At 42.7% G+C, this 21142-nt stretch overlaps 1 protein-coding gene across 1 annotated transcript in view; it reads left to right on the forward strand.

Annotated features, from left to right (window-relative positions):
• Positions 1-1529: 1529 nt before the first annotated feature.
• SRPX2 (sushi repeat containing protein X-linked 2) overlaps positions 1530-21142 on the forward strand; it is a 96086-nt gene continuing 76473 nt past the window's right edge. The window contains exons 1-2 of the mRNA XM_082262558.1: positions 1530-1676; positions 20031-20166. Of these exons, the coding sequence (XP_082118684.1) occupies positions 20100-20166 (67 nt within the window). The 5' untranslated portion in view covers positions 1530-1676; positions 20031-20099. The remainder of the gene's footprint in view (positions 1677-20030; positions 20167-21142) is intronic.

A 21142-nucleotide genomic window follows, 5' to 3' on the forward strand; every position in this document is an offset into this window, starting at 1 on the left:
TCCCAAAGATTCTCAATGGGGTTAAGTTCTGGACTCTGTGGTAGCCAATCCATGTGTGAAAATGATGTCTCATGCTCCCTGAACCACTCTTTCACAATTTGAGCCCCATGAATCCTGGCATTGTCATCTTGGAATATACCCGTGCCATCAGGGAAGAAAAATCCATTGATGTGTAGCCCTACTCCCATGGGAGCTGCTGGTTGCGGGTTCCCCTGGGTTACCCATAGCAACAACTTGACAATATAGCATATTCAAAGTGCTTGGCTCAGTCAGAAAACAGTCCAAGGGTTTTGGTTTTTTGTTGTTTTATTTGAGAACTTGGATAGGAGAAGGGATGAGTGGGATACTCCAACTGAATAAACTATGCACAATTGCTGGGACTTCTGAAAATAGCTGAGTGCGGCAAGGCCGCTGCTTCACCTTGACAATGCAGTGAATTAGATGAACTGTACTATACTGTAGATCACTCTTCAGGGCCATACTTGGCACCCCCTTTGTTCCTATCCTTCAGGGTTCTACACAGCACCCCCTTTACTGTAGAACTCTGTGTGAGCTGACCCCCTTGATCCTCTGACTTCATTGGAGAGGTCCCCCTTCCTGGGCAGACCCTTTGGGCAAGTCCCCTGGTACTCACGGACACTGTTTTTCCTGGAAGACTCTGCCAGCAGCTCCACCGTCAGCTTCACTGGATCCTCTGCAGCTCAGCTCCACACCTGGTTCACTAGGCCGACTGCCTATGACCACCTTCCTCATGCAACAGGAGGAGAGACCAGCCATCTGCCTCCTCCTGGGACTCTGCTTCCCGCCAAAGATGCCCTGTCACATGTCCCCTCAGCTTTTATGAGCAATCCTAGGATGGATTGCAAGAATGCCCTCCCACTGGGACTCCCACAAAAGCCAATTTGTCACTGGCTGGGTTTCCTCCACTGTCCAACAAGCTCCCTCATTGGATGCCGCGGGGACACTCCCTCAGACCCAGTGAATCACACCTGGAGACATGCAACAGGCAACCTAACAGATCAGGCTCCCCTGATAAGCAGAAGGAGCATAAGATGCTTTTACCTAGCACCTACCTAGGAGGGTGTTACAGATGGAATAACCTGGTCATTCAGTATATTCAGGTAGTCAGCTGACCTCATTTTTTGGGGACATGCAGTAACTATCCAATAGGATTCAATAGGATAGTTACTGCGTGCTTAGTTTAGTTAGTTGCTTAGTTAATTCCAGATGGCAACTTTTTAATGGCCGGTCAGTGTATAATAATAATTATAATAATAATAATAGTAATTCTAAAAATTGCCTGCTATAAAATATAAACCACATGCTCTATGGTTTAGGAAAATCTTTCTTCCTAGGAAAACTGTAAGACATTCTTTTCAATTAGGCTTAGTAGAAGGCGACTCAATGTTAAAGGGAAGTGTAGCCTTTGCCCGGCTTTGCTCAATGATGCTTTTCCATATCACCAAAATGACAGAGCCAAGCTGCTGTTTGGCAAACATCCATCTCCTCCTCCAACCCCCAGTCCTCCCCACTTTTCTAGTATGACTCTATAGAAGAAGAAACTGTCTGCCGGGATCCAGACGTCTGAACATCTGGACTACGAGATCAGTTGTCCGGCCGTACGCAGCAGTTCTTTGACTCCCCGGGGCAAAAGTTTCTTGACTCTATAAAAGCAGGTAAGAGAAAATGACGGTGGGTTCACATAACTATAAGGGGTTCTGACTGGCAATCCATGCACATTTTATAACTAGATCTGTAACATATCTGTGGATGGTGGTGTAACCGAACATGTTAGACAATTTCCTACAAACTGGACTTTGTAAAACTAAACTCTGGTTAGAAAAAAGAAATCTATTCCAGTATGTAACTCAAAAACTTACTTTCTATTGCTCCCTACCTCCTCTAAATCTCTTTTTATTTTTTTTGCTGCTGTGATCTAACTTCCTGTTAGAGGGTGGCTACCCTCATTCTCTATGGTCTCACTGTATGTAGGATGGTTGTCACCCTCTCTTACTCGCTCATGAGCTGGACTATGAATTATGGACTATAGGATTTGTAGTGGCATAGAGCAGTGAACGTGACTGCAACTAATGTGCACTGCTTGAATATGAAAAAGAGGTAAAGATGGCCCTGCCTGTATGCAGGGCCTCTGATAGGGGGGGGACCAAAGGTCCTCTTGTAGGTGGCCTGAGCACACAGGGGGGCCCACACGGGGATGGAGATTAGTGATGGACAACAAGCACACAGGGGGGCCCACACAGGGAGGGGGGTTAGTGATGGACAACAAATACTAAACTCTTCCTCCAGCAGCTGAAGGCTCGGTTCACACTGGGGCGGCACGAATCTGTACTACTTCAGGGGCGACTTGTGCATTCCCATGCACCATGACTTCGGAGCGACTTGCACGGACTTCACATAATGGAAGTCTATGCAAGTCGCTCCAGGTCGCCCCGAAGTAGTACAGGACCCTTTTTCTAAGTCGGAGCGACTTGTGTCGCTCCTATTAGAACGGCTCCTGTAGCAGTCAATGGACTGCGAGGGACCGCGACTTTTCAGGCTGACAAGTCGCCTGACAAGTCGCTCTAGTGTGAATCGAGTCGAAAGGTACAGTTGTCCTTGACTAATCCCCCTCCCTGTGTGGGCCTCCCTCCCAGCACTGGCTTTAATGTTAGCTCTGCTCCTGAGTTTATCTGTAACTTTGTTTCTCTTCCTCTGTCTCTCTGATCCTGGAGTTCATTTTTATTAACTCAGTTTTTTCTTTTAGATTTAGCAGGAATTATGTGAGTTATGTTGAATTTGTGTCTGCTAATAATGAATTTATTGTAATATTAGCTAAATATATTTTTAATATTTTCTTGGGGGGGCCCTGCCAGATAGCCTGTACGGGGTCCCACGATTTCTATCAGCAGTCCTGCCTATATGATATGTGCAATCCTCATGGAGAAAAATACCAGAAACAATTGAAAAAAAATGATAAACTTAAAATGTATGTAAAAACATATATGTGTGGTCCTATTGCACAAACCCCATATGAAAACAAATAGTAAAGTGCAAACTTAAAAAAATGCTAAAATGCTGTAGTAGTGATCCAGACTTATAAATTACTGAACACACTCATGTCATAATAAATACAGTGCTACAAAAAAGTGCTCTCCGTGCAAGAATGTGCAAAAAAAAAAGTGCAATGATCAAATAATGAAAGTGAATTTAAACCCGCGCTAAAATATGGTGTAGTGCAAAAATAAAATATATATATATATAGAATAAATGAACAAATGGTGCAGCTGCTGTTCACCAAGTAAAAACTCGGAAGAATTGGTAAAACAAGATAACACAGCGCTTGCAGAATAATTAATATAAATAGTAATAAAAATGTGGCGCTAATCTGGAACAATCACTCATAGAAAGTCCATATATTGTGAGGGGAAACCACAGTCCATATATCTTTAATACACATAAAAGGTGAAAAGTCCGTAAGCCCAGAGAACCACCACTGAAGAACAGCTCACACTGTCTCCCTGAAATATGTGACCCTCACTACAAAGGTCACATACAGCATATAAATCCAACTAGGATAAGGTCCTCCTCTCTTCCCACAGGGATGGCACACGATCACCTTCACCACCAAAAGTAGGCTCAAAAGATAAAAAGAGCACTCCACATAGCGTAACACTGTTTGGTAGTTTTATTTGCGCATATAGTTAAAATTAGACTTACAAAATAGCAGGTCAAATGGAGCGTGGCATGTTTCCTCTCATATGATCGGTTACCGGCGTAACCCACCAGCAAAATGGCCACCGCGTCTCCTCCTCGTGTGGCGTGCATCGCCGTAAGCTCCACCCGAAGCGTTTCGTCATAGGCTGACGTCGTCAAAGGGTCTTACTTATTACTGTCTATTGATCCAATTTTATTCGGGATTTGTGTTGGCTGCTTTTCGCCTTGTATTTATTATATTTATATGTGGTAATTAATTATAATTAATATAAATAACCAAACAAGTGGTAAATTTAAAAAGGTGCAAAATATTTCATGTAAAAAGTACAATATGTGACCAAAAATTTAAAAATAATTAATAATTAATAAAGTGTCCAGTGCAAAGATAAAGTCCACAAATAAAAGTTCAAGTGCACTAAAGTGCAATATAACTACAATAATTAAAATACAATGAAGTGCTCCAGTGCAAAGGTGCTAAAAGATGATCACTCGTGCCAGGTGACTTGAACCCCTTTAGAAACCCTACTTACCAGAAAGGATGGACCCTTGTTAGGGGTCAAAACCGCTTGTAATTAAGTAGGATCATCTAATCTGTACTTATAGCTGATAAGTTTAATAGCATGCCAGGTCTTCTCCTTATTAGGATAAGTTGAATAATATCCTTTCAATGTGGTGGCCCTGGATAGCTGCAACAAGATAATACCAATTCGAGAATAGTGAAGTCCGTTTTAAAATATATTTATTATTATATAAGCAGAGATATACTCACAATCGTGATATGGATAAAGGCAGAGAACAATGTTGCATATGGTCCCGGAAACGCCGCGGCCGCGTGCGTTCCACGGTAAACCAGGAAGTGCTCCGAAAGTGATGTATGGAAAGTGCCTGGCTTGTTCCTGCTCTCATTTCCTCACTGTTGCTGTGCGATTATTGTTGTTTCCTCCCATAAACTGCTTCATTTTAAGTACATTCCTCCCATGTGCTCTGGTTTCCTGGCATCTTGACACCGCCAGTGTGTTTATGTTGATGATTCTGTTGCCGGGCAACCACACAGTATAAAGACCGTGAGGTTGACCAAGATGGCACTGCTTCTGATGATGTCATTCTGACGAAACGCATAGGGCGGAGACTAGAGCTTCATCGTGTCACTTCCAGTTTCTAGTTTCCGGTCCTCGGAACGCGTGGCATTCTGGACATAGTGCATCTCGCAGACTGCTTGTATTCCTTGTACCGCTGTAAGTGCATTTTCTGTTTTTAAAATAAATGCATTTGTTACAGACTCACACTATGAGTTGCCTCTCTTGTCCATATAACCTGTGAGGAGAATTCCCATTGATCAAGCAAGGTGAGACGGAGGAGGAGATACAGGACCATGTATTCAACCATTTGTTGGTGCCTCTGGTCCCTGCAGGGGTTCAGTCTTCTGGTGAGTGGGGGAGCATGGGTGGATTTCCCCCCCCCCCCCCCCGGTTTTTATCATCAAGAGACTGATGTTGCACCATGGAAAATATTTTTTACACTATATCACTTTACCATTTTTATAAGGATTTTTTAAAATTATTAGATTGTTTTATGAACTTGTTTGATCATTGCATTTTTTGATAATGAGTGGGGAGATTGGATAATGAGTGGGGTATCCTCCAATCTGGGTGGCCTCATTAAATCTCACATCTTACACTCTACATGTTTCGTGGGATTTCCACTTCTTCAGGAGTAATATTCGTGAGGGGTTTGATCTATAAGGAAAATATAAACCAAAACAATAAACAGAAAACACATAGTGAAGTCATGCATACATGCCAAAGACATGCACATAAATTGTTAATACATTACTAAAGAGCAATCAAAAATACTATATAAAGACCCTGACGAATTCCCAAACTGTGTCTGGTCTCCCATGAACATCGTAGGGCCATACCCAACATAGGGCCCACATCATAAACAATTGGATTACTACTACAGAATTTTATAGCATTTTTTATGTTTGCACTTTACTAATGTTTTCATATGGGGTTTGTGCAATAGGACCACACATATATATTTTTACATACATTTTTAAGTTTATCACTTATATCATTTTTTTCACTTGTTTCTGGTATTTTTCTCCATGAGGATTGCACATATCATATAGGCAGCAACACCTTTACCTCTTTTTTATATTCATTTGCATACCCCACTTTGTGAGATATGTGAGGTAGGCAGCAGCCATTTTGTCTACAGCGTAGCGCGGAACTATAACCAATCTCAATGTGCACTGCTTGTTCCAAACACATGGAGGTGAGGGTGAAAGGAAGAGGTTCAGGAGCTCACTGAGGAGGCAGAAAAACATAGTTACAAAACTATTTAGTGGCAAATAGATCACAGGGCAATTAAGTAGTGGATACATATTTGGAGAATCTACTATAATAAAGTACAAGTGTCTCTGCGTCCAGTCCCTGTGTCCGTGGGATTGCGCTACTGCGCATGTGCCCCACGGACAGCCGATGGGACTTGGAGCGCAGAGACTTCGGGCGGCCGGTGTCATGTCGGAAAATGCCTCCCGTCGAAGAATGTATCCAACTTACTGACGTCACTCCAGCTGACTGCTCCGATCAGCTGTGCTGGCGGTGACGATACTGACATGCGCAGTATGACGGATGCACTATCCGACGGTAGATAGAGAGCGGAGGGGAGAGAATCTATTGTCAGATTCTGCCTCGCTCTCTGTTCTATCTATGGGGACTGATTGGATTACAGAGTATTCATTCTTATATGAGAAATGGCGGGAATATTGTCTGATTAGAGATCAAAAACACAGCTCTTATCGGGGCACATTAAAAGGGAGTGTCCCGATTAGAGCTGTGTTTGTGTTCTCTAATCAGACAATATTCCCGCCAGTCTGTTTTTACAAATGTTTGACCACATATGTTCTAGCGCCCGTTAATTTAACGGACTTAATGTCTAGTAAAGATATAATTTAGTATCACTTTGTGCCTGTTCTGTGTCTTCTGTCGGTCAAACATTCCCATAGACACACTTCTAAAATTGTCCAAAAATTCTTATTATGCTGATGCTTTAAGAGTTCCCTTTACTGGAACTAAGGGGCCAAGCCCAACCCCTGAAAAACAATCTGGCACCATAATTTCCTCTTCCACCAAATGCTTTGGGCCAGTCCATAAAGACATGGATGAGCGAGTTTGGGGTGGAGGAACTTGACTGGCCTGCACAGAGTCCTGACCTCAACCCGATAGAACACCTTTGGGATGAATTACAGCAGAGACTGCGAGCCAGGCCTTCTCGCCCAACATCAGTGCCTGACCTCACAAATGCGCTTCTGGAAGAATGATCAAACATTCCCATAGACACACTCCTAAACCTTGTGGACAGCCTTCCCAGAAGAGTTGAAGCTGTTATAGCTGCAAAGGGTGGGCCAACTCAATATTGAACCCTACGGACTAGGACTGGGATGCCATTAAAGTTCATGTGTGTGTAAAGGCAGGCGTCCCAATACTTTTGACAATATAGTGTATATATACTGTCAATTATTTTACAAAATCATTGTTCCAAATAATTGAAAGTAGAATAAATGGATTTTGTAGCCAAGGTTAAACCAAAAAAGCTTTGGGTAGAATTCACCACATGCTTAACCACTTAAGCCCCGGAAGATTTTAGCCCCTTCCTGACCAGGGCCTATTTTGCGATTCGGCACTGCGTGATTTTAACGGATAATTGCGCGGTCGTGCGACCCTGTACACAAATGAAATTGACGTCCTTTTTTTCCCTCAAACAGAGCTTTCTTTTAGTGGTATTTGATCATCTGTGCGATTTTTACTTTTTGAGCTGTAAACAAAAAAAAGCGTAAATTTTGAAAAAATAACAATATTTTTCAAATTTTTTATATGAAATTCCCCCCAAAAAAATGTAAAAATCAAAATTTTTTAACATTTTTGGCCAATTTGTTTTCTGCTACCTATGTTTGGTAAAATAAAAAATCGCAATAAGCGTATTTTGATTGGTTTGCTCAAAAGTTATTGCATTTACTAACTAAGCGAAAGATTTCTGTCATTTTTGGTGTTTTTTTTTTTAACGAGAAATGGCGGCGATCTGCAATTTTTTTTTGCGGCACTGCGACATTGCGGCGGACAGATCGGACCCTTGACTGACATTTTTGACACTTTTGGGGGTACCAGTGATATTACTGCAGTAATCAGTGCTATACATATGCACTGTTACTGTAAAAATGACACTGGCAAGGAAGGGGTTAACTGTATTGGAGAGGGAGGGGTTAAGTGTGTCCTAGGGGCATGTTTCTAACTGTGATGGGGCATGGCTACTAGTGTAAAAACAGAGATCAACGGTCCTACATAGTAGAACCATCTGATCTCCATTTTTACACAGGGGAGAATGACAGGCGGCTTGTTTACATTAGCCGCCTGCCTTTCTCCCTTCCCGGCGAACGATCGCAAGTGACCGGCGGACATCGGGTCCGCCGGTCACACGCACTGACTTCTTAGGGAACGAGCCGGGGCGGGCGCGCACCTCAGCGGGCGCGCGCTAGCTTGCTATTGGCTCACAAGCCGGTGACAGGCTAGTGACGTATATATACGTCACTTTGCCTGGCCGGGGCTGACCGCCGCAGTATATGTACTTGCGGCGGTCGGCAAGTGGTTAAACCAGCCATACATGGATTGAAAGTTAGCCAGTTCAGTAGAGACTGGCCAAATTTTGATCTGTGTATGGGCAGGCTGGTTGTACACAAGACTTGTGTACAACCAGCCTGTTGGGTTTTTCCTGAATTGATCAGTGCCGCCGCCTATAGCTGACAACACTGATCATTGTATTGTGAAGACGGGTGAAGGCTCCCCACTGTCAGGATACAATACCACAACAGGAGGGATTCCCCTATCCACATTGAATGTGTAGATGGGGGTAATCAAGGCATTTTCTTTTGTTCAACTTGCTGGTTGAATAAAAAAAATTGCATAATGTATGTGCTGCCTTAAAAATGAATTAAAGCCTATTGCACCCTTAAAAACCACCAACAACCACCTTGATTTCTCCATTGACTTCAATTCATTCAAAGGAAAATTTTGGTAAAATTTCTTGATTTACTTCTAAATATCAAGAAAATAGAAAATCCCAATGTTGTCCAACCAAAATTGAAAGTGAATCTTTGTTCCCTTTTATTTCTTTAAAGAATATTGCTCCTTATCCCTTCCTTTTAAGAAATCACCAATTTTTTGGAGGGGGCAATACCTTTTTTTTGGGAAGCACAGCCCGTGCACCCGCCTTTCTCACCTAGGCAAGAATGATGTCCCCAGCTGCCCGAAGCCTCCTATGATACTCTCATTAGGGGTTCTTGGAGGCTTTGGGGTAATCTAAAATACACTTTGCATGCACAGCAGCAAGTCCTCAGTGAGACAGCTGAAAGAAACTGGAAAATATACCCAGCCCCTTGATGACATAAGGAAAGAAGATGGTGGCATGGAACCCAGCATGTGGTGGCCTTTTTTAGAATTTCAAAAGGACAATGCTGGATTTGCTGAACATGAGAGTACAGTATGTGTTTTGAAACTAACCCAGGAGAGAAGAAAAGAAAAAAAAAAAACACTAGGAGGCTATTTTTAGAAAAGTGTAGTTAAATTCACCTTTAACCACTTGCCGACCAGTCACGTTGACTGTACTGTGGCAAATTGGCTCGTTTTCGCTGGACTCCTCCCCTTGTGGGTGGCGCGCGCGCCGCTGGAGGCTCGCTCCCGCTGTATTCAGTCACAGCGGGAGTCGGGCCAGGGGAGGCGAGGCGGTGATCACCGCCGCTCTTCCCCGATCGTCGGGAAATCGAGTGTGGAGATCCGCCCGCTTGTGTAAACAAAGCGGGCGGATCTCCTAAGTGACAGGCAGGGTCAGATTGCAGGGTTCAGCATAGCTGAACATGCGATCTGTCCCTGTGTCACACAGTCACCTCCCCCCACACACGTTAGTAAGCACCAGGCATACATTAACCCCTTGATCACCAATAAAAATTAACCCTTTCCCTGCCAGTGTCATTTTTACAGTAACAGTGCATATGTATAGCACTGATTACTGTAGTAATGTCACTGGTACCCCCAAAAGTGTAAAAAATGTCAGTCAAGGGTCCGATCTGTCCGCCGCAATGTCACAGTCCCGCAAAAAAAAAATCACAGATCGCCGCCATTACTCGTTAAAAAAAAACACCAAAAATGACAGAAATCTTTCCCTTAGTTAGTAAACGCAATAACTTTTGCGCAAATCAATCAAAATATGCTTTTTGCGCTAACAAATGTAGCATAAAACAAATTGGCCGAAAATGTTAAAAAAATTTTTTGGGGGGAATTTCATATAAAAAATGTGAAAAATATTGTTATTTTTGCAAAATTGACGCTCTTTTTTTGTTTATAGCGCATGATCAAAAAATCGCACAGCTGATCAAATACCACCAAAAGAAAGCTCTGTTCGTGGGAAAAAAAGAACGTCAAATTAATTTAGGTACAGCGTCGCACGACCGCGCAATTGTCCGTTAAAGTCACGCAGTGCCGAATCGCAGAATACCCCCTGGTCAGGAAGGGGGTAAAATCTTCCAGGGCTTAAGTGGTTAAGGCAGGTTTCACTATGTTCGGTGAAAACTCTAAAGACAATCACTGCTTGTCTCTACTTTCCTCTACACAGCAATATTTGATGTCTGAGAATAAACCGGTGGCACTCTTGGATCTGATCCCAGCATACAATGGCACCAGAGCCAGTAGACCATATTATATTTATCTTTCTGCAGGAAACTGGAAGTGGGTGTTAGAGGTTTTCAAACCACATGCTAAAAAAATAACGTGTTTTAGTAAACAAAAAAAAAAGGCGTGCAGACTTTGTGAAGCTCTACTTGTTGAATAAATGTACAACAGTTCACACGTTTCAAATTTAAGCTAATTATGTCTTTAAAGTAGAATTGTGGTCAGGCTATGGATAGTCAAATATTTACTTACTCTTATAACAAGCTGTAAACAAGATTGGAAAAAAGCCATCACTCACCACTGTAGTTGCAGACACTGTGGGGCAATTCATTCTCGAAAATTCCCATCAGAATTATTTTCTCTGTAGCATAACTCACCCCTCATTGCAGCCTACCAGCCTTCTAATCCCTATTGTAAACACAGAGCAGCTCTACTGAAAGAGGGGGGAGCGGAAAGCTTGAATGACTTCACTGCTTCTATTGTGAACTTTGAAGATATATTGCTCCATAGTGCCTCCAGCTACAGAGGTCAGGGAAGGTATGTTTTAAAGCTTGTTTATTGCTTTGTGAATGTGCAGCTGGAGACTTTCATAGACTGAACATGCAGCAGGAGACTTTCAGAGACTGTGAGCATGCACCATTAGACTTTCAGAGACTGTGAACGTGCATCTGGAGACTTTAAAAGACTGAATGTGCAGAAGGAGACTTTCAGAGACTGTGAATATCCAGCAGGAGACTTTCAGAGACTGTGGACATGCAGTATGAGACTTTCAGAGACTGTGAAAGTGCAGCTGGAGACTTTCAGAGACTGAACGTGCAAGAGGATACTTTCAGAGACTGTGAATATGCAGCTGGAGACTTTCAAAGACTGTGGAAGTGCAGTTGGAGACTTTCAAAGACTGAACGGGCAGGAAGAGACTTTCAGAGACTGTGAAAGTGCAGCTAGAGACTTTCAGAGACTGAACGTGCAAGAGAAGACTTTCAGAGACTGTGAATATGCAGCTGGAGACTTTCAGAGACTGTGGAAGTGCAGCTGGAGACTCTCAGAGACTGTGGAAGTGCAGCTGGAGACTTCCAGAGACTGTGGGAGTGCAGCTGGAGACTTTCAGAGACTGTGAACATGCAGCAGGAGACTTTCAGAGACTGTGAAAGTGCAGCTGGAGACTTTCAGAGACTGTGGACAAACAGCTGGAGACTTTCAGAGACTGTGAACATGCAGCAGGAGACTTTCAGAGACTGTGAACATGCAGCAGGAGACTTTCAGAGACTGTGAACATGCAGCATGAGACTTTCAGAGACTGTGAACATGCAGCATAAGACTTTTAGAGACTGTGAACATGCAGCAGGAGACTTTCAGAGATTGTGAACATGCAGCAGGAGACTTTCAGAGACTGTAAACATGCAGCAGGAGACTTTCAGAGACTGTGAACATGCAGCAGGAGACTTTCAGAGACTGTGAACAAGCAGCAGGAGACTTTCAGAGACTGTGAACATGCAGCAGGAGACTTTCAGAGACTGTGAACATGCAGCAGGAGAATTTCAGAGACTGTGAACATGCAGCAGGAAACTTTCAGAGGCTGTGAGCATGCGACAGGAGACTTTCAGAGACTGTGAACAAGCAGCAGGAGTCTTTGGCCCCTTTCACACAGACATTCGGATCAGGTCAGTTTTCAGGTGGATACGATCAGAACCTCCATTTTTCTCTATGGAGCGGCGGATGTCAGTGGATATGTGTCTGCTGACACCCACTGGCATCTGATCCGATCCGGCTTGCTAAAAACAAACTGATGGGGATCCATTCCCCATCTGCCCAGTGGATCAGATCGTATGACAGTTGGATGGAAATGGATAGGCGCCCCATAGAGAACAGTGGGCTGTGTCCATGTCCACTCTGCATCAGCCGAGCAGACACAGACTTGTCATCTGTGGAAAGATCCCCTACTGAGCGGGCGGAACTGTTGCCGAAAACCTGGGGACATGCTGCAGGAGACAGTCAAAGAATGGAGACATATTACATGAGACTGCTAGAGCAGAAAAGGAAACACAGGTTAGTGTCTGCAAGAGTCATAAGGGCCACACAAAAAGTGGCAAAGAGCCACATGTGGCCCCAGGACCACAGGTTGGGCACTAGGGTAATAAAGAATTAGTAATAGTACAGGTAGGAGGGGCAGCATAGGGCCAAAAGCTGGCAAAACTTTGCACTGGAATAGTATAGGGCCCTTTCACACCAGCGGCATTAGACTGCATTGCCCAACATAGTTCCAACACAAGAACAAAGCATTTAGCCTTTTGTCCTATGGTTTCAGTTAACACCAATGCACTGGTTTGGTTTGCATGAAAAAAAAAAAGACATATTCCTTCTTTATACAGTGTGTTCTGAATTGTTTTCATGCATCACCATGCACTGCAGCAAATATGACAAATTGAATAAAATGAAAAGATAGAACAAAGCAATACATGCTAAGAGTGCAGCTCTGTAGCTTACCCACTTCTGGACTTGAAGGATTTAACCCCTTAATGACCAGGACATTTTTTGCGATATGGAACTGCGTTATTTTAACGGTCAATTGCGCGGTCGTGCGACACTGTAACCAAATAAAATTGATGTCCTTTTTTTCTCACAAATAGAGCTTTTCTTGGTGGCATTTGATCACCTGATTTTTATTTTTTGCTCTAAAAACAAAAAAAGAGCGACAATTCTGGAAAAAAAAAATAATAATATTTTTTACTTTCTGCTATATAACATTCCCAATAAAAAAAAAAAATTTAAAAACAAATTTTTTCATCATTTTAGGCCAATTTGTTTTCTACTACATATTTTTTGGTAACGTGTATATTGATTGGTTTGCTCAAAAGTTATCGCGTCTACAAACTAGGGGAAAGATTTATGTCATTTTTATTTATTTACATATATTTATTTATATATTTTTTTTACTAGTAATGGCGGCGATCAGCGATTTTTAGCAGGACTGCGACATTGCGGCAGACAGATCGGACCCCTAACTGACATTTTTGACACTTTTGGGGGGACCAGTGACATTACTACATTAATCAGTGCTAAAAATATGTGCGGTTACTGTACTAATGACACTGGCAGGGAAGGGGTTAACCCAGGGGCGATCAAAGGGTTAAATGTGTCCCTAGGGCAGTGATGGTGAACCTTGGCACCCCAGATGTTTTGGAACTATGTTTCCCATGATGCTCATGCACTCTGCAGTGTAGTTGAGCATCATGGGAAATGTAGTTCTCAAACATCTGGGGTGCCAACAGAGGCATAACTAGAACCTTCAGGGCCCTGGTGCAAGGAACCATGAAGGGCCCCCCGGACCCCTGGCCCGGGCCCTTCCCTTCAAGCCTGTGGCCTGGTTGCAAGTGTGACCTTTGCAATCCTCGAAGTTCACCCACTGGTGTCAGTAGTTTTTTTTTTTTTGGTATTTTAATTGTATTATTTTTTATCATTTTATTTTATTTTTTTACATTGTCACTGACTATGACTCTGTCCATTCAGAAAAGGAAGGAGCTGATAAATTACATATTTACAGATCCCTTCCTGGTTCTCTATTGTGACACATCCCCTGCAGCAGCCGGCAGGAGAGGGGAGGGAGCACAGTGGGGGGACCAGGGGAGCGCAGTGGGGGGGGGGACCAGGGGAGCACACAGGGGCCCAGAGACAGCAGAACACAAGTGAACTGGATAGGAGGAGTGGAGGGGGCAGCATACAAAGGAACCAATCTCCTCCTGTGAATACAGTTAAGTTGCTTGAACCTGAATTTTTATTTTATATTATTTCCTATTGCATTCTGTTTGTGCACCTTGTTACCTTTACTTTTCTTTTTTGTTGTTCCATACACCTGTATTGTTACGGACAAAACCAATAAAGAATATTGAACCGGAACCAATCTCCTCCATTTTCCTCCTGCAGCTACAGGAGGAAAAAGGAGGACAGTGATTTCTCTACATGCTGCCCCCGCCGCACCTCCTATCCAGGTGTACAGGGGAGCCACACAGGCCCTGGAGCATAGGGCCCGGTTGCAATTGCAACCCCTGTAGTTATGCCCCTGGGTGCCAAGGTTCGCCATCACTGCCCTAGGGAGTGCTTTCTAACTGTGTGTGGGATGGGCTTGCTGCATGAACACAGAGACCTGAGTTCCTAAATAGGAGGAACACGGGATCCCTGTGTTCATTACTGACAGAACAGCGATCTGCTGTGTTTCTTAATGGCAGACCGCCGTTCTGTCTATACGGGGAGCGAACGTGGGTGCCCGGTGGCAATCACAGCCGCCGGACTCGCTGATCAGCTTCCCCTGCGGCGAATGGGCACACACCCCCGCTAGCGGTTTCGCGAAGCAACTTACAGGTACATCATTTCTCGGGACAGAGCCGACCTACTGCTGGGTGGTCAGCAAGTGGTTATTGCATGTTACAGAGCACACCAGCATGCACGTCCCAGGCACACAGTAATGCACGTGCTGTGGTATGAATGGGCTCATAGATAGAGATTACGAAATTTAGTTATGAAGTCTTAATATGTGATTACATCCTACTGGTATTTATAAAAACAAGAATCACAAGGGTCCCCTGTAGGATATAAAAGTACTTTACATTGAGGATTCCCATAAAACAATGTTGTATGCAATACATAACGAATGATAAGCTTGCTGGAAGGACGCAGTGTCCCAACCTCTTGCGCTGAGTCACAGGCCAATAGCCTTGAGGTTTTTTTTTTTTTTTTTTTGTTAAATGGAAACATCTGGTAAAGCATTCATACCAAAACATATGTTTATTTTTATTTTTTCTTTGACTTAACCCGTTCCTACCCCTTCCCAGCGGCCTTTTAACGGCGTCTTTCTAATGGGTGCAGGACAGTTTTCCCGGTTACGTGATCACTTTGATTGGCTGTTACAGTACTCACATAATAGGGAGCCCGTCCTGCCAGATCCAGGTCATACCCAGAGACTGGAAGCTGTCTGTAACAGCTCGGTCACTGTGCTAGGAGCACGCACTGATCACCCCCCTAGCACAGAAAGTGCATGGACACCAGTGTTGGGGTAGTTACTCAAAAAATGTAACTAGTTACTAGTTACTTCTGTAAATTGTAACGAGATTACTTTACTAACTACTGCATTTGAAAAGTAACTTCACTACTTATTACTTTACTTTCCTCTTTCTTAATTGATCGTGTAGAAGAAGATACATGACACTCTTTCTACATAGAGTTTATTGTATGAACACAGGCTTCTTCGAAATAACGATTGTATCGCACGGCTTGGGTAACGCAGGAAAGCGCGTTCCTATAGTCTAGTAAAGTAGTGTAGTTACCTCCTATAGCCTAGTAAAGTAGTGTAGTTACCTCCTATAGCCTAGTAAAGTAGTGTAGTTACCAATATTAGTATTGTAACTAGTTACATTACTTAGTTACCAAAAAAAGTAATGTAGTTACTGTAATCAGTTACTTTGTAACTCGTTACCCCCAACACTGATGGACACATACAATATATTGTCAAAAGTATTGGGACACCTGCCTTTACACCCACATGAACCTTAGTGGTATTCCAGTCTTCGTTCGTAGGGTTCAATATTGAGTTTTCTGCTGGGTTCCCCTAGGGTCAATATCAAATCTGACTGCAAACAGGATGGGAAAAACACATGGCAGGTTAATACCAGTGTTGGGGGTAACGAGTTACAAAGTAACTGATTACAGTAACTACATTACTTTTTTTGGTAACAAAGTAATGTAACTAGTTACAATACTAATATTGGTAACTACACTACTTTACTAGGCTATAGGAGGTAACTACACTACTTTACTAGGCTATAGGAGGTACCTACACTACTTTACTAGACTATAGGAGGTAACTACACTACTTTACTAGGCTATAGGAGGTACCTACACTACTTTACTAGACTATAGGAGGTACCTACACTACTTTACTAGGCTATAGGAGGTAACTACACTACTTTACTAGACTATAGGAGGTAACTACACTACTTTACTAGGCTATAGGAGGTACCTACACTACTTTACTAGACTATAGGAGATAACTACACTACTTTACTAGGCTATAGGAAGTAACTACACTACTTTACTAGGCTATAGGAGGTAACTACACTACTTTACTAGGCTATAGGAACGCGCTTTCCTGCGTTACCTAAGCCGTGCGATTCAATCGTTATTTCGAAGAATAGAGAGGGATGAAGTTTATGACTTTTTGTTGCACTTTATGTTTTATTCTGTTTTTTCAGGTTTTGTTCTCATGTTTCCCAAAGCCTGTGTTTATACAATAAACTCTATGCAGAAAGAGTGTCATGTATCATCTTCTACACGGTCAATTAAGAAAGAGGAAAGTAAAGTAATAAGTAGTGAAGTTACTTTTCAAATGCAGTAACTAGTAAAGTAATCTTGCTACAATTTACAGAAGTAACTAGTTACATTTTTTGAGTAACTACCCCAACACTGGTTAATACCCCATCCCCCACTTACACTGCCAGAGAGGGCAACATTAGGGGGTCGGACCTAACCCCTCCTAGACTCAATAATGCCCCGCAACATGATCCAGTTTGTAGAATTAACATACACCACATTGTCAAAAGTATTGAGACACCTGCCTTTACACACACATGAACTTTAATGTCATCCCAGTCTTATTTCGTAGGGTTCAATATTGAGTTGGCCCACCCTTTGCAGCTATAACAGATTCCACTCTTCTGGGAATGCTGTCCACAAGGTTTAGGTGTGTGCCTATGGGAATGTTTGACCATTCTTCCAGAAGCGCATTTTTGAGGTCAGGCACTGATGTTAGACGAGAAGACCTGGCTCGCAGTCTGCACTCTGCACAATGGCATCCCAGGCTTAGTCCGTAGGGTTCAATATTGAGTTGGCCACCCTTTGCAGCTATGACAGCTTCAACTCTTCTGGGAAGGCTGTCCACATGGTTTAGGAGTGTGTCTATTGGAATGTTTGACTATTCTTCCAGAAGCGCATTTTTGAGGTCAGGTACTGATGTTAGACGAGAAGACCTGGCTCGCAGTCTGCACTCTAATTCATCCCAAAGGTGTTTTATTGGATTGAGGTCAGGACTCTGTGCAGGCCAGTCAAGTTCCTCCACCCCAAACTCGCTCATTCATTTCTTTATGGACCTTACTTTGTGCACTGGTGCACAGTCATGTTGGAACAGTAAGGGGCCATCCCCATACTTATCTCACAACGTTGAAAGTATGAAATTGTCCAAAATGTCTTGATATGCTGACTTTTAAAGAGTTGCCTTCACTGGAACTAAGAGGCCAAGCCCAACCCTTGAAAAACAACCCCCCACCATAATCCCCCCTCCACCAAATGATTTGGACCAGTGCACAAAGCAAGGTCCATAAAGACATGGATGAGCGAGTTTGGGGTGGAGGAACTTGACTGGCCTGCACAGTCAGGAAGGCTCCCTACCTGCAGAACACAATGGCACTGCAGGAGGGATTCCTCCATCAACACTGACTGATGGGGGAATCAAGTGATTTTCTTTCCTCCCATCCATCTATGGGCTCCTTAACACAAGGCTGAGTACTCACTCCCTGCTCCTATGTGATAGCACTGGACCAATCACTAAGCAGCAACATTGTCCAATGAGAGGAAGGTGAATACTGTAAGCCACATGCTACTTTAAACCTGGAAGTACAAGTATTTTCTTCTCTCCATTGAGTTGAGTAGAACATCCCCCCGAGCTGGTAAGGTGAATATGTGCTGCTAGGGGTGGGGACATTAAAGTATAACTAAAGGCAAAACTTTTTATAAGGCTGCATTCACACTTGAGCATAGCGTTTTTGCGCGTTTTTTTACCGCAATTTTTACCGCAATTTTACAGCGATTTTTAGGCGTTTTTTTCAGGCGTTTTTGGAGGCAGACATTGACATCTATTAAAAACGCTGGTAATCAGCCCAAAAAGAAGCTTATGTACTTTTTTCAGCTACAGGCGTTTTGCTTCAGGCGTTAAAACGCTCAGATGTGAACAGGGGCCATTTAAATGAATGGGGTTTTACTTGTTGGGCATTTTGGAACGTTTTTTTTTTTTAAGCGTTTTTGGAGCTGAAAAATGCTCAAAAACGCCCAGGTGTGAATGGAGCCTCAGAGTGAAGAGGAATGAGCAAAGAACGATTTTTTGCTGTCTGTGCCCCTGTTAAGGAGATTAACCCTCTCTATATTTGCCTTCTTTACCATTATCATTGAAAGTGAAAGTAAAAGAAAATCACATGTTTTGGGCTACCCCCAGAAGTGTAATAGGTGAAAAAAAATTCCAATAGGGACACTTGAGGGCCCCCAAGGGATTCCCTTAATTTGCAAGGAGCTGAAACTCAAAGATCTAAGAAAACCGTCATCCGTGAAGAGAACTCCTCTCCAAAGTGCCAGACTCCACCGAATGTGAGCATTTGCCCACTCAAGTCGTTTAGGAAAATTAACTGCAGTCAGGTGGAGACCCCGATGAGGACGATAAGCATGCAGATGAGCTTCCCTGAGACGGTTTCTGACAGTTTGTGCAGAAATTCTTTGGTTATGGTTGCTTTTAGTTATGGTCTCAGACGATCTTGGAGGTGAAGATGCTGGATGTGGAGATCCTGGGCTGGTGTGATTACATGTGGTCTATGGTTGTGAGGCCGGTTGGATGTACTGCCAAATTCTCTGAAACACCTTTGGAGACGGCTTATGGTAGAGAAATGAACATTCTTAGTCGTGAAACGCGTCTACCTTATTGTCCTATGTCTCACAGTTTGAAGTTTGATGCCTATTTTTGATGTGGAATAAATACACTCCTGTTTGATTTTCATTTCGGAGTGCGGTCACTTTCTTCTTGATCAAATAGTTTCTGGATTACGGATCCGACCAGCACCTGATACCATCTCACCTGGAGCGGTCTCCTTTCAGTTTTGAAGCAACAAGCCGAAAATCGGCAGATCGGTCGTCGGACGAAATTTCCCGGCCGAATTTCTACTCGTGTGTACGGGGCTTTAGGCACACCTGTGCAATAATCATGCTGTCTAATCAGCATCTTGATATGCCACACCTGTGAGGTGGATGGATTATCTCGGCAAAGGAGAAGCGCTCACTAACACAGATTTAGACAGATTTGTGAACAATATTTGAGAGAAATAGGCCTTTTGTGTACATAGAAAAAGTCTTAGATCTTTGAGTTCAGCTCATGAAAAATGGGGGTAAAAAAAAAAAAGTGCTGCGTTTATAATTTTGTTCAGTTTAAATCTCTGAAATGGGACACAGATTGCAAAAAATAAATTGAAAGGAGTTATAGTCCTCCCTTGCGCTATCAAAAATGAAAAAAAGAAAGTTTAGCTTATAGTTCTGCTTTAAAACAAATTCGCTCTACATGAGCAAATGACTTTGCAGTAATGCATCTTGTCCTTAAGACGACCCAAATATGACCAATAATTCTGTAGGATGCACTCAGCTGTCTCGTAAAACTACGCATGTATTTCAGGCATACGTGTATTTGTAATAGTGTTCTCTTCAGATGATCCTAGCAGAAAATATTTCCTTTCCTTGACCGAAACAAATTCTTCATTGTGCTGGTTTCAGCTGTGAAAACCATTTCCTCCGTAGGTGCCGCTGTCTGCCTGAAAGATTCGAATTCTTTCTGGAAATAAAATATCAGTTTGAAAGACGACCACGATGGAACAGTCAATAAGGCTTCTAGCGCTCACTCTCCTAAAAATGGTGGCAGCCATGTATAATGAAGGTAAATGATTTTCCTTTTAACTTTCCACTGTTTCAATATTTTATTGATTTTGAATCCATTTGCAGTTTTCACACATTAAAACATTCCTTCCACCAAATTGAATTCTGGGACAAGACACAGGAAACTTGCTTTTATATTTTTTTTTTAAGGAAAGGATACCTTAAAAATAGTTATAGAATGTTTTTGTCAGATACTTCAAGTGGCAGAGGATAGATTCCACTTAAGGGTTACATTTAGGGCAGGGTTATAGGTTAAGGTTTTGGGTTGGGTTGAGGTTGAAGTTCATGGGTTGGTTTACGTTCATGAGTTTATGGGATTGGTTCATGTTAAGGGATTAGGTTTATGAGTTGGATTGAGGTTTAGGGTATACATTTATCAGTTGAGTTGAGGTAAAAGTTTATGGGATGGGTTGAAGTTAAAGGGTTAGGTTTATGGGCTGGTATGAGGTTGAGGGTTAAGTTTAGGGGGTGGGTTGATGTTAAAGGAATAGATTTAAGAGTTGGATTGAGATTGAGGGTATAGGTTTATCAGTTGGATTGAAGTTGAGGTATACAATAAGTTTATGGGATGGATTGAAGTTAAAGGGTTAGGTTTATGGGTCGGTATGAGGTTGAGGGTTAAGTTTAGGGGGTGGGTTGATGTTAAAGGATTCGATTTATGAGCTGGATTGAGATTAAGGGTATAGGTTTATCAGTTGGATTGAAGTTGAGGTATACAGTAAGTTTATGGGATGGGTTGAAGTTAAAGAGTTAGGTTTATGGGTTGGGTTGAGGGTTAAATTTATGGGGTGGGTTGAATAAATTAATGTAAAGTGTTCTCTGATTGGGCAAGGTGAGGAGTCATCGCAATCTCTAACTTGTCCAATCACAGGACACTTTACATTCATTGAAGAAATGCAATCTGTTCTCTTAATGGCCCCATACAAACAAATTAAGGGTGCTGCTTCAGGCTGTAGTAGTAGGTCCTTATATGCTGC

Source organism: Pelophylax lessonae (assembly GCF_965119305.1).
Source record: "Pelophylax lessonae genome assembly, chromosome: 7".
Lineage (NCBI taxonomy): Eukaryota > Metazoa > Chordata > Amphibia > Anura > Ranidae > Pelophylax > Pelophylax lessonae.